The sequence below is a fragment of the Amblyomma maculatum genome, chromosome 6 (genome assembly GCF_055883805.1).
Source record: "Amblyomma maculatum isolate TAMU_Amacu chromosome 6, ASM5588380v1, whole genome shotgun sequence".
NCBI classification, from domain to species: Eukaryota; Metazoa; Arthropoda; class Arachnida; order Ixodida; family Ixodidae; genus Amblyomma; species Amblyomma maculatum.
Window position 1 is genome coordinate 150029928 of NC_139349.1, and position 20975 is coordinate 150050902.

At 45.9% G+C, this 20975-nt stretch overlaps 1 protein-coding gene and 1 pseudogene across 1 annotated transcript; both read right to left on the reverse strand.

Annotated features, from left to right (window-relative positions):
* Positions 1-9318: 9318 nt before the first annotated feature.
* On the reverse strand, positions 9319-12833 carry LOC146187021 (uncharacterized; annotated as a pseudogene).
* A 206-nt stretch (positions 12834-13039) lies between these two features.
* On the reverse strand, positions 13040-16746 carry LOC146187022 (zinc finger protein 862-like). Its single transcript, XM_084607552.1, has 2 exons — positions 15267-16746; positions 13040-15129 (listed from the first exon to the last, which is right to left on the reverse strand). The coding sequence occupies exons 1-2, from the start codon at positions 15331-15333 to the stop codon at positions 13262-13264; spliced, it is 1935 nt and encodes a 644-aa protein (XP_084463678.1). The 5' UTR covers positions 15334-16746; the 3' UTR covers positions 13040-13261.
* Positions 16747-20975: the final 4229 nt, after the last annotated feature.

Below are 20975 nucleotides of genomic sequence, written 5' to 3' on the forward strand. Positions count from 1 at the left end.
GAGAGACTGTAATTTTCCAGTTATCTCTGACAGCAAAAAGCAGATTATAGCGCCCTATTTCTGACTGTACAGAAGTCGAAGCGTGGTAAATGATGGAGCCTTGGAGCCTCGCAAAATATTCAGCATGCTGCAGAGGACAATCTTATTTTTATACAATGAACATGTTGCCGGCGCAAAAATATTGAGGAGCAAGCAGGAATAAAAAACACAGCGTCAGGTGACGCGTTATTACGGGGAGTGAGAAAGGCACATTTCGTCGCAAACAAATCTGTTCTTTCTAAGAATAAACGTCTTTCGACTAATCTTGTGAATCAATTGACTCGTGCGCAAGCCGTCACGCTTGCCTTGAGATATCATGATTACCGCATAACCATCTTCAGGCCGCTTGCTGCAGTTGTACGCGCAACAGCACGGCATAGAGCTTGCACGCTGCAATAAAAGCACAGCGCGCAATATTCGCTCGCCGAGACTAGAAGAAAAATGGCGCCAAGGAAAAAGAAAACACAAGGAAAACGCCGGACGCGCGTCGGTTTCCAAGGGCAACGGCAGGGAGACCAATCGTCGCTCAGGAAATCGGGCGGAGAGCCGGCCTTCAGCGAAGGGGCGCGCAAGGGGCGAGGGGGAGGCGAGGAGGTAGCGCGGCGGCGGCAAAGTTCAATCGTTGGCGTAACTTTCAAAGTATCAAGGGGTTTTAGCTTGACCGAACGTGTTCTGGCGGCTTCGTGTGCTGCCCTCGTCGCTCGCGTTACTTCCCTGTTTGAGTTCTCGCACCGGCCCGCCGCCGTGGCTTCGCAGGCATGCAAACAGGTGTCACAGCTGAGTTTAAAATATGGCAGGAGTGGTTCCGCGACGATCGAAATGTGGGGAAGTGTATTATTGTGTTTCTGGCTGTCGCAACAGCTCGCCTGTAGAATTTTGTGTCTTTGCGGCTTCTGCACGCGGAAGCAGCTCGCGTTCTTTGTCGCTCGCGTTGTTGAAAGCTGCTTGCGCGCGCCCTGACCGCAGTCTACTCGCTTTGCGCGCGCTTGGATTTCCGTGCTGAAAGAAAGCTGTATTGCGCGCGCGCGCTTCTGCTTCTACTTTTCAAACTCGCGCTTGGACGAAGTGGTGTTTGAAGCGAGCGTGCAGCAATTTACACGCTTCGATAGGGTTTTCAGAAAATAGTCGACAGCGGTGGCTATTTTCGCAGCGCAAACGTCAAAAAGGGAGAGCTGTTAGTCAGCCATGTGCATTCTGTTGAGCAAATTGTAGGATACAACGCTGTTATCGTGAAGGCTTTGTGTGTGTCGCAGGTGAGCGACCACATCGTGTACGACGTGGGATTTGAGGCAAGTATTTCATTTTTATTATACCCATTTCATTAAGGCCCAGATGCTCCCTAAAGAGGGCTTCGGATTTTTGCCGCTGGGTTTTGCCCCATTGTTGCACCTGGCTTGTGCAGGAGTCATCTTCATGGTAGTTTATGAAACGGCACACAGCAGCAACATGCTTGCAGCGCCCCTGAATTCCTGTCATGCAGGTACACTTAGCACGGGAAATCGCAAGCTGGCGCTTTTCAGGGTATGTCCACGCTAGCTGCAAAGAAATATGTCACATAACAGAGACGGGCCGTTTGGTTCATTTCGAACCCACGACATAAGGAGCAAAACTAACAAAAGAGAACAAGGATATGCTGCCTCGCAACTCATGCTCAGACGCAAATTGTTTCTTTTTTAGAAAGCAGACACTGAAGCTCCAAGGCAGGATATATAAAATGATCTGTAAGCAAGGATACATTTGAGTGAACATGTTCGTTTAGTTTGGTAGTGTTTAACGTACACCTCAGCGCGACAAGGCTACGAGGGGCGCTGTATTGGAGACCTGTAAAAATCCCCCCCCCCCCCCCCCCCCACACACACACACTTCCGTGGTTATTTGACGGGAACGTATATTTCTAAAGGCCTCCTTGCAGTATGCCTCCAGCGAGCGGCGGCCGTGATCAAACCCGCGTTGCCATAACCAACAGTTCCTAACGCGTGAGCCACCGCGGCGGGGCAAGTCATTGAATAAAACAGTTATATACCAATATAAAAGCTATACTAACAATGAAGTAATAACCACGCAGCGAAAATTTGTTTTTCTAGATATTGTCCAGTCATTGCATCTTCCACAAAACTATCGATAGGCAATTGTTACCGCGCGCCAAACTCCGACCACTCTTTTTCAGATAAACTGCGTGAAAGCATTACGAGGGCATTTGAGCTCTTCCATCCTGACGTCACTTATTTACTCGGCGATTTTAATTTTCCGCAAATTAACTGGGAAGCGCTCTCATCCCCTTGTTCTGCTTCAACAAGCTTCATAAACTTAACTTTAGATTTCAACCTATTTCAAGTAGTTACACAACCCACCCGCTGTCCCAATATATTAGACCTCATCTTTACTACCACCCCTGATACAGTTTATAACATTGCTTATTTCGATGGGCTTAGCGATCATAAGTTACTCCAAGTAACACTTAATATTCCGCTTCCATTCACTGGCGTTACGCGAAAACAGATACGTGATTATAACAGAGCTAACTACGATCTCATTAATGCCGAACTTACAAAGTTTTCAGAAAACGTCCTATTACCTTTGTTCACCACCGGTCAGTGCAAGATAATTGGATTCTTTTTCGAGACAAGCTCAATAAACTGGTACAAGAACACGTCCCACTTATCTCAATATCAAATGATAAATCAAACCCTTGGTTTACAGGAAAGCATCAGCGTATGAGAAATAAGAAAAAACGACTTTACCGAAATGCAAAACGCCAGTGTACGCAATTAGCTTGGGATAAGTATAAAAATTACCTAAAACTGTATTGCTCTGCTCTTTGTGAAGCAAAGGATAAATATTTCAGAGAAGTCCTTCCTATACTACTGGAAAATAATCCGAGCAAATTCTGGAAAACAATAGGTCATCCTAGCCTGTTTAATGATATTTCAATACATGCTGTGAACAACACCTCCTACTCTAACACTGGATGTCCTAAAGTCTTTAACTTGTTTTTCACCTCTGTTTTCACCAACGAAGATGTTTCTAACATCCCGTATGTACCAGATTTTGATTACCCTTATATGGCGCCAGTTGACATTACACTTGAAGGCATACTACACTTGATTAATAAACTTAAGGTTTCCTCCTCCTCTGGTGCCGATAACATTAATTCAAAAATACTCAAAAATACCATTTCAGCCTCCAGCACCATCTTACTTCATATCTTTAGGCAGTCCCTGTCAACAAGTGAGCTCCCCTCCGATTGGAAAATTGGAAAGGTAGTACCGGTATTCAAAAGTGCCAATAAACATTCATGCGAAAATTATCGCCCGATCTCATTAACTTGCACATGCTGCAAGATGCTTGAGCACATAATCGCATCGCATATTACAATCACTTAGAATCTAATAAATTCTTTTTCCCCGGGCAGCATGGATTTAGAAAGGGTTTTTCCTGCGAGTCGCAGATACTTGAATTCACCACTGACCTACATTTTTACATGAACAGTAACTTACAGACAGACTGCATCTTTTTGGACTTCTTTAAGGTATTTGATCGTGTAGCGCACTGCCGACTAATAGCTAAACTTTCTGCCGTCAAAATAGATTCACTAACTTTATCATGGGTCCGTAACTTTCTTTCCAATCGCCAGCAGTTCACCGTTGTGAAGAATTATTCCTCTCCTTCCTCCTACGTCACATCAAGTGTGCCGCAAGGAAGCGTCCTTGGCCCATTACTCTTCTTGATCTATATTAATGACCTGCCGAATAACATCTCGTCTTATACACGCATATTTGCTGATGACTGCATCATCTATCGTGCAATAAAGGACACTGAAGACCATATTTTACTTCAAAATTATCTGAACCGCGTTAACGACTGGTGTAAAACGTGGCTGATGACCTTGAACACTTCCAAATGTAACATAATTTCTTTCTCACGAAAATCAGCGAATTCGAATTTTTTCTACCACATTAATAACGTTACATTGGCTCGGACTACGCGGTACAAATACCTAGGTGTCCACCTCACTCCAAATCTTTGTTGGGCAGATCGTATAGCAACCATTTCTGCTCACGCTTCCAGGTCATTAGGATTTCTTCGCCGCAACCTACAAAACACTACATCTCATGTCCGTAGATTAGCCTACATAACTTTTGTTCGTCCGCTCCTAGAGTACGCTTCGTCTGTAAGGCCACCTCATCAGCAATATTTACTAGAGAGGTTGGAAGCAATACAAAACAGGGCTTGTCGTTTCATCTCGCGTAATTATAATTTCCATTTCAGCGTAACCCAGCTCAAGCTTGAACTTTCACTTCATCCGTTAAATGTCCGTCGTGATATCACCTTTCTATCTCTTTTTCATGATTACGCCCATGGCACTCGGTCATCCCTATGTCATCTACAACGTCCCTCCTACCTATCGCATAGATTGCATAACGACTACAGCTATGCTCGCATTTACGGCAGTTCTAACGCTTTTAACTTCTCATCACTCCCGCGTGCCATCCGCCTGTGGAATGATCTTCCGAATAGCATTGCATCTCTCCACAATCACGAAGCGTTTCGCGAAGATCTACTAAAGCACTTCATTGATAACGCTTAGCATATCATGTACGTTCCCGTCATTTATGTAACTATTCCTTGAAGGGTTTTTTTTTTTTTTTTGATGCGCAGTAGTTCTGTGGCATAGTTCAATCTACATTTTTTTTTGCACCTTCTCGCTTGCCTTATATGATTTGTGCTTAGTAGTTCTTATAACTCCCTCTGCGTTGCGATATATTGTTTATAGATTTGTATAATTACCACTCTTTTCCTGTACTTGCGATTGTGATTTTGTTTTTTACCCGCTTTGCGGATATCTTTGTATTTGTCCCCCCTTACACAATGCCTGTCTGGAGGCCTGTAAGGTATATGTAAATAAATAAATAAACTGTCTCATTTACTCTGTGGAATTGAATTTACTCGATCAATTGCAGGACCAGTTATTAGGAGCTGAATGTAATTCACGAAAATTAAAGCGCGAAAATATTCCTTTTGCAGCAGAAGGGTTGATGTTTCTTTGTATACATGTGAATGCACATTCTATTCAGGTGGAAGCTACGTATAAAAAGTTCTGAGTATGCAGTTGCGCGACAATCGGCATCAAAATTAAAATATCGGCATATACCGAAAAGCGCGCCTAAGATGCGAACGAACCAACGTATATTTTATTAAGTTCATAGGCACCAACTAGATTACATCTGAAAGCTCTTCAGAAACTAAAGCAAGACAGCGTATGGAATGGTTGCATGCGCCTTACAATCTGGGCCTTAATGAAATGGGTATAATAAAAATGAAATACTTGCCTCAAATCCCACGTCGTACGCGATGTGGTCGCTGACCTGCGACACATACTAAGCCTTCACGATAACAGCGTTGTATACTACAATCTGCTCAACAGAATGCACATGGCTGACTAACAGCTCTCCCTTTTGGACATTTGTGCTGTGAAAATAGCCACCGCTGTCGGCTATTTTCTTAAACCACATCGCAGCGTGTACATTGCTGCACACTCGCTTCAAACACCACTTCGTCTAAGCGCGAGTTTGAAAAGTAGAAGCAGAAGCGCGCGCGCGCAAAGCGAGTAGACTGCGGTCAGGGCGCGCGCGCGCGCGCGTAATTAGCTTTCAACAACGCGAGCGGCAAAGAACACGAGCGCGCCCAAAGCAAGTTGCTCCCGCGTGCAGAGGCTGCAAAGACACGAAAGTCTACAGGCGAGCTATTCACTGTGCTCGACCGATTACATGGCGTTGGCTGAAGAGGGCGCTGTTCACTGGCGCCCGCAGCGCCACCCTGCGATGCTTGGGTCCCCTATAGGTATCTGCGAGCGAGGAAACAGGTGCATTTCACCATTTTACCGAACACACTGCATTGAAGGCGAATTTACCGGTGGCAGCCCGCATCAACTCTTCAGTGCTTCCTCTACAAGAATTCAAGGTTTACAGATGTTCGTTGTTGGTCGTTACAAACTGCGATAGTGCGCGGAAAATTTTAGCAGGGACCGTCTTGTTAAAAAGGTACGCCTAAGTGCCTCGTGTTATATAGTCCTCTTTTGACCATGTAGTAGAAGAGGAATAGGTCGGTTGCTGCGAAACGTGGCATACCCCTGGCAAGAGGTGTCAGCCGATTCATCCGTGATGGCGGCCTGACACAGCCGTGGTACTGTGGATGGGATCAGCTGGGAGCGTGCACTCTCGTCTGCGTAACGACCGCGTATATCCAGGAGCCAACCAGAGCCCATTGCTTTTATCACGCGCAAAACAATTTGGAAGTGGCGCATAAGTTGCCGTGAACATGCATGTGGATCCATGGATCCGCATGCAGCTGAGGACGGTGGGAAAAGAAGCCTCCAGAAAACGCACGGTGGTTGAGTCCTAACAACGGAAGAATAAAGACATGCGTCGGCTTTGCAGGTTATCATATCTTTTCATCCAGGTATTACCTACTGTGGTCCCTTTCCATCTTTCACACACACTCTTCGCTCAGCATTCCGGGAATACACGCGTGATTGCAATATAGGTGCCCTTTCGCTCCCCAAGTTCTACCTAGCATCACCATTCTTCAGACTCTTGTGCAACACATCCGTAACGGGCTGGACTAATTCCGGTAGAGGATCACAGGATTGAAAGGTCCGTACAGGGAATAGATCTACTCAATAAACTATTTTCAATCCAACGTTACGTTGTTCAATTGTAAATTCTCGTACTCAAATTCTATATTCTGCCATTACAATCTCCTGCGTAATCAGAAGAAAAAGAGAGGCAGAAATTCCAAATAATAATCTCATGATATCAAATAAAAACGTTAAATAGAATTTTGGGCTCAGGTATAAAAAGCATATACCAGAGCACACAAAAAATTAAAGGAACGTGAAGAAGAAAGCTTCTAGCTGCACAGTATTTCTCTTCTCTCTGAGAATTGACTGGGTGTTTCCTTTCATACTAGAGCTCACGTAACAATATTTATTGCCCCAGGACATCAGAGCTAGGGGTACGCCATGAAGGATGAACAAATGAATAATGGAAAAAGGCTCGTGCACAAGCACGACCGGACCACCGCCGCCGTTGCCAGAGTTCGGCTATTGTACAAACCTGCCTTTCTCCCTCAGTACACAGAAAGCGGCGGCAGCTGAGAAATTGTGCCTTTTTCAACTCAGCATCCCCCCCCCCCTTAACTGCCAGGCTCAGCGCGTGCGTGCGTGTACTGATAGTATGTCTAGGTGGTGTTGGCACTGCGCGGGAGGCTCAGCCAGCCTGCATCAAAAAGAAAGCGATCGAGAGGGAAGAAGCGACCAGAGTGCGGGAGGAATGCGGGGGAAAAATAAAATAAGAAAGCAAGAACCAGCAGTACGTGGCACTAGCGTAAATACACGTGTCTTGTGGAGCTTCTTTCTTTTTTGTCCTTAGAGAGGCGCGCTGCTCAGCCAAAGGCGCGATGCGCGAGAATGTAGAATAAGCGCCGATTCTGCGTTCGCAAATTTTTGCTTCCTGTCTTTTTCTTCCAGTGTGCTTCTTCGCAGCGTGCGGGCACTGTAGCGCAGGGTTTGTGCGTTTGTTTTCTTCATTGTAATGAAAACGTACGTGGAAGCTGACCGCGTGAGTTATTTGCACACACGCGCGTCCATATACGTATGCAGTTTCGTAATGGCGGAAAAGAAATAATTAACTGTCAAGACTGAAAGCATCTTCTAAACGGCGTGTCAATGTTGACGCTTGGAATTAAGCAGCGTACGTGCTGCTTTGCTCGAAAGAACAGCGAGAACCTTCCACAATTCACGAGTGCCGAGGGCAGCTCCAAGCTAGCCTTCACTCGTTTTAACCAGTTTGAACCGCGCCATCTGCGTTGGCCAGCCAGCCCACCTCTCGGACTTGAGAGAGGACTTGTCTTGCATCCGCCGTCTCACCCCCTTCCAACGGTGGAGAGAAAAAAAAAACTACCGGCAGAATCAGGCAGTATGCGTGACGTAGACGCTTCACTCAACGTCCACCCTCTCTTGCTTGACAACGCACTAGCCGGCTTCCTTTCTGCGACCAGTCTTCCCGCCCTGCCTTTCTCCACGGTCACTCACGCACTGCGATGCTCTCTGTTTTTTTTTCTTTTAACCCCCCTTTCCCCCTCCACCATTGCGCAGTAGACTGTTACATGAGGCAACGCCACCTAGACGAATTTAAGGCCTCAGTGCTCTTCCAGTGACGTCACAGGGATGGGGCCTCACCGATTTTTTCGAGGAGCATGCATGTTTCTTTTTACTGCGCGAGGATATGAGGCAGCAGCACAGTTGGCTGCAAAAGATTGTTTTTACTCAAATTGAGACATCAGCGGAGAGATTTACACGTACAAAACATTTATTTACATTTCGATTATTGTAGCACTGTTCTTGATGCGGAATAATATATACATTTAAAAGTCACCAGCAACAAACAAACAACTTTTCACTTCCCTGAAAGCGTTGCAGCTTTTCTTTCCTTAGCCTTAGCATTTTTGCATTGGCTACATCATCGTTAAGCTTGCAGCAGAAGTTTTTGAGCAGAATGTTGGTACTGCTCCACAACACATGCTTCAACAGAAGCTCAACTGCGTGCCCATCTTCGCAGGTGTCAAAATCTGATGACTCTTGATCTGCAAGCAGCTGTAATTTGAGTTCGGTGACTAGACGGCGCTGGTTCGGGCTCCTCAAGAACTCCGCTTTCTTGGACACTTGTTCAACAACAACATAGTTGTGGGTAACAGCATTTACAGCAAACAACGCTGGGAAAATGAGGCCACCTCGGTCTATATCTTTCACCAAGTGATAGTATTTTTGAGCTGCAGAGACAGTGATAGTCTTGTCGACTGTCAATGCTGCTCGACATTTCGTGCAGTTTAATTGCTTGAGAGTCGCGTAGACTGCATATCCTGCCGCGTATACAAGGACGGGGATAATGTCTTCTATTTTTGACAAGGCATCTCTCGTAACTACAACGTTGCAGTTATGATGCGGTGTTTCAATCTGCTTTCGCAGATCTTCCCATTGCTCATCGAAGGAGCTATTCATTCCGAAAACACTTGCGATTGTGGGCAAAGTATTTTGCAGCCGTAATTTAGTTTCGCTCTCGTAAAGTTGCCTAATAGAAACATGATATTGGGAGCCAGCAAGTTGCCTGTATTTCTCGAAACGGTCTTCTAAGCTGTCCGTCTGGAACTTGCCGAGCAGGACGTATGAAAGCTGCAGTTCATCGAAGCAATACCTGCTCACTTCAACCAGTGCATGGGTTGTTTGATGCAGAGAAGCATGGGTTTCCTTTGTGCGCACCCCGCTGTCCAGAATTTTGTAGAGAAAAACCACCTTCATGTCATCCTCCGAAGGAAAAACATGGCTCTTGAAATCGGTCATTCAGTCGTTTTCCTTTCCATGGGGTTTAAACATTTACAACCTTCCACCACTTCGCTATAACTTCAATGAAACTCGCTGTATCTTCAGGAAAGAGTAAGTTGTGTGTTTCTCCAAGATCACGAAGCGCTGGTGGCAGGGAGTCATTAAAAATCTGCAAGGCGAACTTTACATTCTGCCGCTCAAGGTTTTTCTAGAGAGCGAGTAACCGTACCTGAAAAGCTGATCACTCTCCAGCTTGTAACCTTCTATGATTGTAGCAAACGATGCTGTGCGCATGCGTGGAGGCTGGTTGGAATTTTCATTGAAGTCAGGAAAATAAAAGCATAGTTGGTCGTTTTTTTTTTTTTTTGGTTGAGCCAATTATTTCGGATGCATTGAGTATATGCACTGGATCAATTACAAAAAAGAGAGGCCTTGATGGGTCAGAGGGGTGCGGATATAAAATTGCATTTGTTGGTGGCGTTGCAAACTGAGACATTGCCTTTCTGTTCACTGAATGATTGTCACTGACTACACATAAAACTCTGTAGCCAATGTTTTCTAGCCCACATATCACATCTTTCAGTAAATTGTGCAGAAACTCCCCATCGGCTTTGTGCACTGGGACGATGTGGCCCACTTCCTTGAAAGGGCATGCGATGCTCTGTACCATGAAGACGAAAGCACTGGTAGCGACTTCCGATGAATTCAGTGCTGCACCAGTTATATTGCCCCCTTTGTAATCAAAATATGGTTTAATATGGACTTCATCGACCATCAAGGTAACGAAGCGCTGGCGATCATCGAGGTCCGAGATCCTCTTTGTAATATAATTCAGGAATGTAGGACCATGATGTTCCAGCCTTGGGTTCATACCGAATGGTCATAGGGTGGGGCAGGGTGACATATCCATAGCAGCGGACGTACTTATATGCGTGCGGTGATACCGTAAAAAGAATGCAGCAATAAACCATGAATTCAACGGAGTATCGTCTCCGCTCCTTCTTCAAAAAAAGCAGGTTCAGCTGCTCGCTCAGGAATTCTATCGCTTTGGCTTTGTCGTCGGCTGGTGTCGTGGAAAACTTGTTCAGCAGCAGACGAATAGTGTGGCCAATGTCTTCGTTTGCATCGCCAGAATTTGAATTTAAGCTCTTATCCCAATTCTTAACGCTCTAGAGGAGTTCTAATATTTCTCTTTTGCTTCTGGCTGCACTCGGAATGGGCATGTTAGGGCCCAGTCTTGTGAGCGGCTTCTTCACAAAGAACAGTGTGATACTGAGGTCTGATTTTACTACAATTTAATATTTAATCCACGGAGCTTCGTCCTCTACGATGAGCACCAACATGAGACGCTCACTGGCCTCAATTATACGCCAGAACTCTGACTTGTGGCTTCGCTAGCAAGGTCTCTTAAGGTGATTTTGTCCGCTTCCTCGGCATTGCGAAATGTCTGAATTGACTTAGAAATTGCTCTTTGCATTGAAGCAGCTTCCAGGCATGTTCGCTTCGCCTCTGGCTCCTCTCTTAAAGTCTTTGTGCTTGATAGGTAACTAGGGCAGCCTGGAAATAATGATGGAATTGCACCTGACCGAAGGCGCAGATGCGACAACTCTGCTGTCGTCACTCGACCTGTAGCATCGTCGACATGTGACGCCTCTCGTACGATGTCGTCGTCTGTGAAGTGATGCTCACAGACCTAAAAAAGAAATATTCGTAACAATATAAGTAACAGCCTGCTACAAATAGGAACCCGTGATCAAATATTAAATACACTTTTAGAAGGTGCCCAAAACGTTTTGAAAGTTTGGCGGTGCTACAATTTCAAGCTACAAAAGAGAACGAATGGAAACAATTATTCATCTCTTACCCTGGAATGCTCAGAAGGGATGAAATTTTTCCGTGGAATGTCACGTATCCATGATTGCTGCAGCACTTTATCTTGCGGGAACTTAAACACATGAACCTTTGGTCCCGTTTTATAGTTACCTCGGCACTGAGGCACACAACATCTGTTCGGCATTTTTGCGTTAATGTCGAAGCGTCATCGCAGCGCTCGCGCACAGAAGACATAGATGGCAGCCAAATAAGCCGTGAGCACACCATCGGACACGAAAGGCGACTGACCGCTCCTGCCGGAGCCACGTGCAGTGGCTTCCCGGATTCCTGGAGCAGAGCGGTTTCTCGCGCCCCGTCGCGACTTTTTCGTCTTTTTTTTTTCCTCTTTTGCAGGAGTCTTGTGTTATTCTTCGAAATATGTGCAACATTAAGCAGACTAAATAAAATCAAATGTTTTGCGTTGACAGTCCAAGTTGGAACACTCCGCCGTTTTCAGTGTGCTGACACTAAGCAGCATGCAGCATTTCCGGTGCAGCATGAGCCGATAAGCTTAGAAGGAAATCTTAGCATTTGGTAGAGGGAGCGTTTTTACACAGAGAAGAAATTCTGTCCAAAAACGGAACCTGTTTAGTTATCGCTGTCTTGAAGCGCGCTCGGCAGCAAAGTCGTTCATAGCCACGGCCACTGAAGTAGCGAGCTCAGCATCACATAAGAAAAAAAAAACAAGCTTGGAAAATTCACTTTCCGTCTATGTTTTTCCGCGTTCATGTGATAGCCTATGCATTTGCCACACAAAAGCGTTTGCGTGCACGGATTCCTCTGAAACGACGGCTCGAAATTCCAGGAAGGCAAGCACCATTCAACCGGAGGGAAGGGAGCTGCAGAGAACAGGTTTATTTCACCCTTTCCCCAGCAGTGCAAGCCATTATATAGTACACTGGAGTACAAGCCTTGCCCACAGGGTACAATGCTGAATTGTTGGCGTGCAATGATCGGCAGCAGCCCCCCCCCCCCCCCCCCTCCTTCCGACCACTTTTGCAGTTTCCCCGCTGGGCTTGCCTTCTTTCCGGCAAGGGAGGGTAGTGGCCGCCCTTATCCTCGTGGGTGCGCACACGTGGCCATGCTAGTGAGGGCGGCGAGCTTCCAGTGCGTGGACCTGTGCTCTGCCTGCAATGTGCATTTCTGCACAGACTCGGCGCTGTCTCGCTTCCTGCTGCCATCTTTTGCTACCAACGCCTGGACGCTGCGGCATTCGGCTGCATGGTTTGACACCCATCAAGACGTTTTATTCCTGTCCGACGCTGAATTCGGAAGTCCCCGCTTCATTCTTCGGTGAGTAGCACTTCACAATTTGCTTGCCGCCTGTTCTATTACATTTTTGCGAAGCAATCAGCGCAGTCAATGAGTTTATTTAGCTTCTCAAACAAAGAGGAAATAGGCGATCGAAAGAAACTGCGGTGTGTTTCGGTGCTCCAGACACCAGCAGGGATGTAGCGTCGTAAGTTATTTTGGGGTTCTTATTTTCTATTGGTCTCTCTGCAAGGGTTAGCAAGATTAGGTATGTGCACGGTGCTACCTTCATGACCTTGGCGGCGGGCGCGCCCTATCGAATACCAGAACCGTCCGAGTGTTCAGCAGGGCACAGAATACTAACACTTGCCAAAGGCCGCTGTACGGTTGCTTTTTAGACCCGTTCCGCACGCATGCGGCCGCACCGAGACGACCGGTTCGGAGGGGGATACAATACCCGCATCCGTCGTCCGCAGAAAAGTTAACTTTTTGCCCGCACGTGCTGATCAGGGTTGCCAGGTACTCACAGCGTGACCCGCCAAATTTTTTGCTCGATGTAGCCCAAAAATAGCCAAACGTCGAACCATAAAAATAGCCCAAATAGCCAAAACAGAAAACTTCATAGTTACAGTACACAGTTTATTTCAAACATTTATTAACATGTCTGCTGTGAAGTTTTGAATTCACTTCCAAATGAATGTAAAAAAGAGTATCCAAACATCACTCACTGTACATTGCGGCGGTATTGAAGCGCTCCAAAAAAATATCTGACGGCACAAAGTCTTTGCAGCATTTACCATTTTTCAGCAGTGCAAATTTCACATGCAAAATATTTTCCAAGGTTTCCAAAGACATTCTGTTCCGCAAGTCGGTTTTTGTTAGAGTGACATGGCTAAACACTCGTTCCACAGCAGCATTGGATACAGGCAGCGTGAGTAGAGAAATGGCTAGCTCCGACAGCAACGGAAATAGGCTGACTCCAGCACTGTTTTTGGAACGCAGAACGTTTTTCCAAAATACTGTCACGGAGTCGTCTCGGAGTTCACTAAGCTTACATTGCAAAAGGCAGTATTCGGATTCCATTGCAGAAACAACTGATGGATCTATGAATTTTGCAAAGGCCTTGTAGAATGCATCAAAAGAAAACTTGGCAATATTGTTGCAGTGCAAGAGGTGAAGTTCACTTAATACCTTAAAATTTGTTGGAAGGCGCTTTAATGTGCTTTTGATGCAAGCGACCAAAAAGTTTCGGCAACGCTCAAGAATGGCGATTTTCTTGTCGTCGCCGAGGGAAGACTTCTCTAAGGAGTCGCGAAAGACGCTTCCCAGCTGACAGGCTCGAACATGCATCAAATGGCTTTCCCAAGCTGAATCGGGAGATGCATGATCGGGAAGTACGATCCGCCTAAGCAAACACTTCACAAACGAGCTTAAGTCTTCGAAAAGTTTTGATGGATCAGGGTCCTCACTCTGAAATACTTTGTTGAGTTTGTCAAATTCGTTAACAATGGGGCTCAAGAACTGCACATACAAAAAGTTCTGGTCATCATTGTACATCTCACTCAACATTTTAGCTAAGTAACAACGCTCAGCTGTTTTTGCGACATCGAAGTGCGCCTTCAGTTCCAGCCACTGGTCAAGAATTGCACGGAGAGCACCAGCAATGCTAAGCCAACGCGTCGCACACACACCAACCAACTTTTTGGGGGTTGATCCAGAGTTAATCGCAGCATAAATGCTTTTATAAAACTCTTGACGCTTTGGAGAGTGGGAAAACCAGTTAAAGGTTTCCCGAACAAGGTAGTCAATCTGTGTGGGTAGTACATCCACTGCCTCGTTACAAGCAAGGTGAAGGGAGTGACATACGCATTTTACCAACACGATGTTTGGGTTAACTTCCCTCATTCTTGTGTACAGACTATTGTGCTGCCCGCACATCACACTGGCTCCATCAGTTCCTATACCCACACAGTCACTGACAGAGAGATTAGACTTGTCGAGGAAGTTTTTCAACTCACAGAAAAGTCCTCCAGATGATGCGTCCAGAACTGGAACTAGTCCAAGGAACGCAGTTACAATTGCGCTGCTCTCGCTCGAGTAGAACCTTGCCACAATGGCAAGCTCTTTTGCCGAAGACACGTCTGTGCTTTCGTCCAGGATCAACGAAAATTTTCTTCCCTTCAGCTCATCCAAAAGCATCTGTTTGAAGGTTGGTCCAAGTACCTTGTTCACTAACGCCGTACACTTGGTTCTTCCCATGGATAGCGACGACGCAGTGGTCGAATCTCTGAAACAGTCGCTGATGAGCGGCGTCAGGTGGTCAGCGGTAGCAAGCGAACCATGTACGGCGACATACGCCGCCAAACGCAGCTCCGCAATCTTCGCTTCATGTCTGTTGCTGGCGGCCCTTGGCTGCGAGGTGACAAATCTATCCATTTGCCTTTGTTCGGGTGCAGTCGACGACTGCATGCTTCTAGCATGCTTTTCGGTTTTTCTATGTGCCTTCAGATCTTGCACGTGTGCACGTAGCTCTGTTTTGCAGGCTGTGCAAAAGGCCATATCCCCTGAGGGTGAGGGCGTAAGCCAATCTGTAATCAAAAAGAAAAATTTGTCACGCGCTAATGATCGAGACTGGCATGGTCACATGGAATGCACTCCGAAAAGCGGAACATAATTTTTGGACTGGTACAAACAAGCACTAAAACATTAAAGATGGTCAACGTACCTTTGAATGCAGGATCTTTTTCCCATTCTTTTCTGTACGTCCGCGCGTACTTCGCCCATTTGCCCATAGTGGCGTCGAGAAGCACGTTTCACTATATGCGGACTGTTAAACCTCCACCGCTGTGCTCAAAGTTCTTGCTGCGGAATCAGTGGTTGCCAGTGGTGCAGGGGAAATTAAAACTGCGGGGGTGATAGATGGCCGAATGTAAGATGGACAGGACTGCCTTGAATTGTCACCAGTACTTGCTTTTCGTGTGTTTGAATGGGGGGTATGTTGACGGTTTCAGCGAACGAACCGAATGCACAACTTGCGGAATTCTTTTCTAATCGAAAAGTCTCGTTCACTCCCAGTCTTTGGTGAAATGAAAAGAAGCAGGCACCTCTTAAGGGGGCACTCACAATAAGTCGCGAACGTTTCGCAGGGCGGAAGTGCGACGAATGGTATTCAGTCATGCTCGAGAACCAATTGGCTGCTGGACAATCCTCATTCTTTATTTCACATAGAAAGGGTATTCAAACAATTTTCCCATCCGACCCCCTTTCCCCTAGTGATCTTGAAGGGTTTACTTAGAAAGGAGCTAGACTTCCGTCTGCTCGTTTCTTCGAATAATGAGTGGCGCATCTTGGAACGAGAAATTTCTGTTGGAAAACAAGCCTTACAGAGAAGCTGAGTTCTGCAAATTGTCCATTCAATAGACCACTTTAACACCATCGGCAACGCCGGGAAGCAGGAAAGGGAAGGAAAAGAGCTTCGAGCTTTTGTCCAGGCACACCTCACTACCAACCCCGTCATGTGCGAAGTCCCCCATTCACTCATCTGTACCCTAATCCCCTATGCCGAACATTCATCGAACCACAGGCTGCGAAGGCCCGTCTTTCTGACAGTCGAAATATATACTTCGTCTCACAAGAATTTTGCAGCACTGTGAGGCAGGGAAGCCCTGGCCCATTTAGGATCTCGTGCATTAGAATAGGCAATTGTGCTCGGCGCACTATAATAGATAATTTGTGCTCCTACTATTACCCCCACCAATTCGCAGGGCGAGAGATGCACAGAAGCAAATTACCTATTGTGCACATGATCTGGGTTGGACAAGGTTACCTCTGCCTTTCGCAGTGCTGCAAACAGCTTGTGGGACCAACACCAATTCGCAGGGCGAGAGATGCACAGAAGCAAATTACCTATTGTGCACATGATCCGGGTTGGACAAGGTTACCCTAGCTGCCTTTCGCAGTGCTGCAAACAGCTTGTGAGACCAAAGTGTGGGCCTAGAATGTACACTGGCAGTATCTTCTAGGAAAGAAAAGTGCGCTGGTTGCTATTACTGTACACACAGCATCGCGGCCCACTGCTAAACCTTTCTGGAGAAAAGGCTTTTGAAATGGTTTGGACCTTTCAAGCGAAAATGCACAATAGCCCAAAGATAGCCAAATAGCCAACCAACAATATTTCCCGCCAACCACAACATAAAGTAGCCCAATTTGGCTATTTATAGCCCAACCTGGCAACCCTGGTGCTGATCAGCAAGGCGACCGGATTGCAGCTATTGGTTGCGCTGTAGGCGACGTCTCTGGCTCCTCCTCCCCGATCTTGTCAGGCAATATGGCCGCCAGCGGTGATAGCGAAGCGACGAGCGAAGCGTAGATGGTAGTTGTTGCTCTGCCGCAAAAACCAATATACTTAGCGCGCATTGCTTACTAGTGTTCCTATCGACTGTGATTTCCCCTCAAGTCGGATCATATGCGCCACTGTTATCTGCGCTGAGCTGAAGACAGTGATCTTCCAACCGGCGAAGTGTACTAGGTCGCACCGGTGTCACGATGTGTTTGTGATTATCGCTAGCCGCGAGGATCTTCACGGCCGACAGCCAGCAACAGTTTCACGGTGATTTTCATGCGCACGAATCGGCTCCTCAGCGCATCGAAAAGTGCCCGTGCATGTGTTGCGAAAGTGTTTACGACTTGAGGGACTGCCACCTAGAAGAGGACTGTCCATGTTTGCAAAGTTCGTCACACACTGTTTTGCTAATGTTGAAATTAACTTGGTGACAGCTAGTCTGGCACCCGTTCCACTGGTCGCAGTGACCGCAACAGAAACGAGCACACGACTTTGTTTCCGCGATGTGTCGATCGCCTGTGTTGATCGCGGTCCGTGTATGTGCTGTGCTTGCCGAGCCCTTCCCGTGCGAGCGCCGAGCCCTTCGACGACGTTAGCCGCACGGCTTTCGGGCTACTAATATGCCACTATTCCGCGGTTTGCGCTTTGTGCTGATATGGGTGCTCGACGGCACTGTGCAATCTGTGAAAATATCGTGTACTTACGGCAGCTGTCACTTTGAGAGTACCTTCCTGTTTATTTTTATTTCCTGCTAGCTATGATGCACCTATGTCTGCAATAAGTATCTGTGCGATGAATCGGTCGACTGAACACTTCTGTATGTGATGGGCTATAAACACTTTATTACCACATCAGGTCTTAAAAAAAAAAAAAAAAAAAAATTAGACGCGATGCCAAAAAAAAAAAGTACAGTATGGCGGGAGGTTATGCTTATGAAAAAAAAGCACACCATATGCAACTGTGCCTCATGATATGGACACTTTGGTGTACCTAAGGCATGTTGAGCATGAAAACATATTTGGTTAAAAAGAAAGAAAACAATTGAAGAAATTATTGTGGTTACAATCTGCTTTCTTCCTGCATCTGTGCCTCATGATATGGACACTTTGGTGTACCTAAGGCATGTTGAGCATGAAAACATATTTGGTTAAAAAGAAAGAAAACAATTGAAGAAATTATTGTGGTTACAATCTGCTTTCTTCCTGCATCTGTGCCTCATGATATGGACACTTTGGTGTACCTAAGGCATGTTGAGCATGAAAACATATTTGGTTAAAAAGAAAGAAAACAATTGAAGAAATTATTGTGGTTACAATCTCCTTTCTTCCTGCATAACTTGGATGAGTTAAGTTCATTGGACAACTGCTTAGACAAATGATGTATGTAGGCTTTATACTGACATGATGCTGTTATGGAGTTGCACACATTACATCCCATACTTGTTGCTTTGACAGCTCTACTCTCGCCAGACTGCATGCCAACTCGGTTTCAATGGTATTGAGTAGCTGTTCAGCTGCATTTCTTTGCTAAGGGGTACCAATTGAGATATTTTCGATGCCATCAAAATCGGATGTCGATGCTCATGTCCGTGCCTATTTGCTGCTTCCATTTTGCTGTGACGCCCATGATTACTTGCCTACTGAGTGATATCGATGATGTACGTGTGCAAATCTTACAACAATGTAGAATGCAATACTGATTTTTTTAGTCTTTGTTTCATTTGCTGCTCGCCTAAATTTTTTGCACCTTGCAAAGTGATCAACTGGGTTTTCTCACGTATCAGTTGACATTTGCTGTATGGCCACCACTGTGCATGGTCTCATACCACATTTGCAAAGATTCATTACCTTATCTTTTCATCGTGTGTTGAGCATTATCACATAGGTATTCGTTCTATAATGGTGATGTTGATCCACTATGAAAGCTGTGAGGCATGGATGTAACACCTGACTTGTTGGCACTAAGGTCACATGTAACTTAATCTGAATTCATTCCTTTTCTGCTTAGATTGGATTTGCTGTTTGCATTCACAGATTCACTACTCTGCTTTGCACCTATGCAGAGTGTTACCTTAGCTTTGCAGGATAAGGTTATAACAGAATGGTTACAATCTAAGCGGGCAGCCTAATTCATTTTGTGCAATGACTAGCAAATGAGCTGCCAAGCCTTGCAGTGGTGACTTTACTGCTAACTATTTTAACATGAGAAAAAATGATTTGGGAAGCGGAGTGTGTGAGCTGAAGGTCTCAGTGTGCCTCACAATTCATGAATTCACAAAAACATTGTACACAGTGTGCCCCGCCGGGGTGGTGCAGTGGTAAGACGCCCGACTACTGTGCCGGAGTTCCCGGGATCGAATCCCGGCCTCGGCGGCTGCGTTTCGATGGAGGCGAAACGAAGTGGCGTCCGTGTGCTGTGCGATGTCAGCGCACGTTAAAGATCCCCAGGTGGTCTAAATTACTCCGTAGCCCTCCACTACGACCCCCCTTTCTCTCTATCCACTTTCACTCCCACCTTCATCCCTTCCCTTACGGCGCGGTTCAGGTGTCCACAGAGCAAGTGTGACAGATACTGCGCCTTTCCCTTCCTGTGAACCAACCAACCAACCATTGTACACAGTGCAATGAACGGTATTATGATGGCAGTTTTTCACAGAGTAACAGCCATGCAATTCAGTCTGTTTTACTTTCCTACGCAAATACAAAGAGCCTTAAAAGCCCTCACACACTATAATAGAAACCTCGTTACCACAGTGGTAGTTTTGTTTGCAAGTATTGCTGTGCTTATTAATGAAAATTACACGGGTCACAAAAATACATTTTAACGAGCTGTATATGTGAACTTATTTCTTTTCTAGTTATGGTAATGACACAAACAGCCAGGCTGTGGGACTCAAGAAGGACATTTCTCTTTGGAAAGTGTGCAAGATAATTACAACACTGTGTTTCATGGAACAAAAATTTGTTCAGTGGAAAATATGTCGGCTTAACTTGTTTCTAAAACTTTTACACAACGCATTAATATGGGTCTTGTGGAGCTGGCAAAAACACTGCTAAAGGACAAGGACAGTAGGAAAGAATAAATGCAATTGTACTATGTAGCAATTCTTGTTCTCCTTGTTTCTTCATGCAGTTTCCTCTTTTCTTTTCCCATGAGCTATCCCCACAGTGCACTGGGATCAAGCCCCTTAGAATTTACTTAGTCACGACAGGAGAAAGTACAGGAAGCAGTGTGTATGTGTACTTGTAATGCACATTATAGTTAGCCATCTCATCTCATTGGCCTCGAAGTCCCCGCTGGGGTGGCACGCTCGACTGCTGTTCCCAAGGATATGGGATCAAATCCCGGCCTTGGCTGTCACTTTTGGATGGAGGTGGAAAACAAGGCACCCGTGTGCTGTGCGATATCAGTGCACGTTAAACCCCAGGTGGTCGAAATTTCCGGAGTCCTCCTTTACGGTGTCTCTCATAGCCCGAGTTGCTTTGGGACGTTAAACCCCACAAACCAAACCAAAGCATTGACCTCAAAATGCTGCTTATTCTCATCATGATCCCAGAAGCATGCAACCCCTTCCAATACAAAGCATCTGATAAGAGACTACAGGACAGCTTCCACCATATCAGTTAAGACCACAGCTGCGTCATCACCGTTTCACTTGAAGCTGACCCCAAGAGATGCCAGCAAACCATGCATACCAAGTATCCCGGCTAAATTTAATCAAACCTTAAATTATGTAGACTGGTCTAGGCTAGTGAAACCAACGGAGAACTATTCAGAGTTGATTGCCCTAGTCTCCAGTGGCTTTCCATTTGCCATGGTTTTTCTGCAGGTAGTAAAAACTAATTAGTGATTTATTTATTGGCCCCAGGAGCAAAGCATCAGCTCTAAAGTTGCAGATAGTGCTGAACAGCAGCTGCCCGCAATGTTTGCTTCATGGCATGATTTCCATAGCTGGCTTCCAAATCAAGCTTTCATATGACTAGCTGCTCACACATATCTCTCACCCACATCATGCAAAGCCACACCATGGAGAGCACTTCTGACAAAAGCCAATTTTGTTGTCCGAGCCACGTTTCGGGACATTGAAGAGGA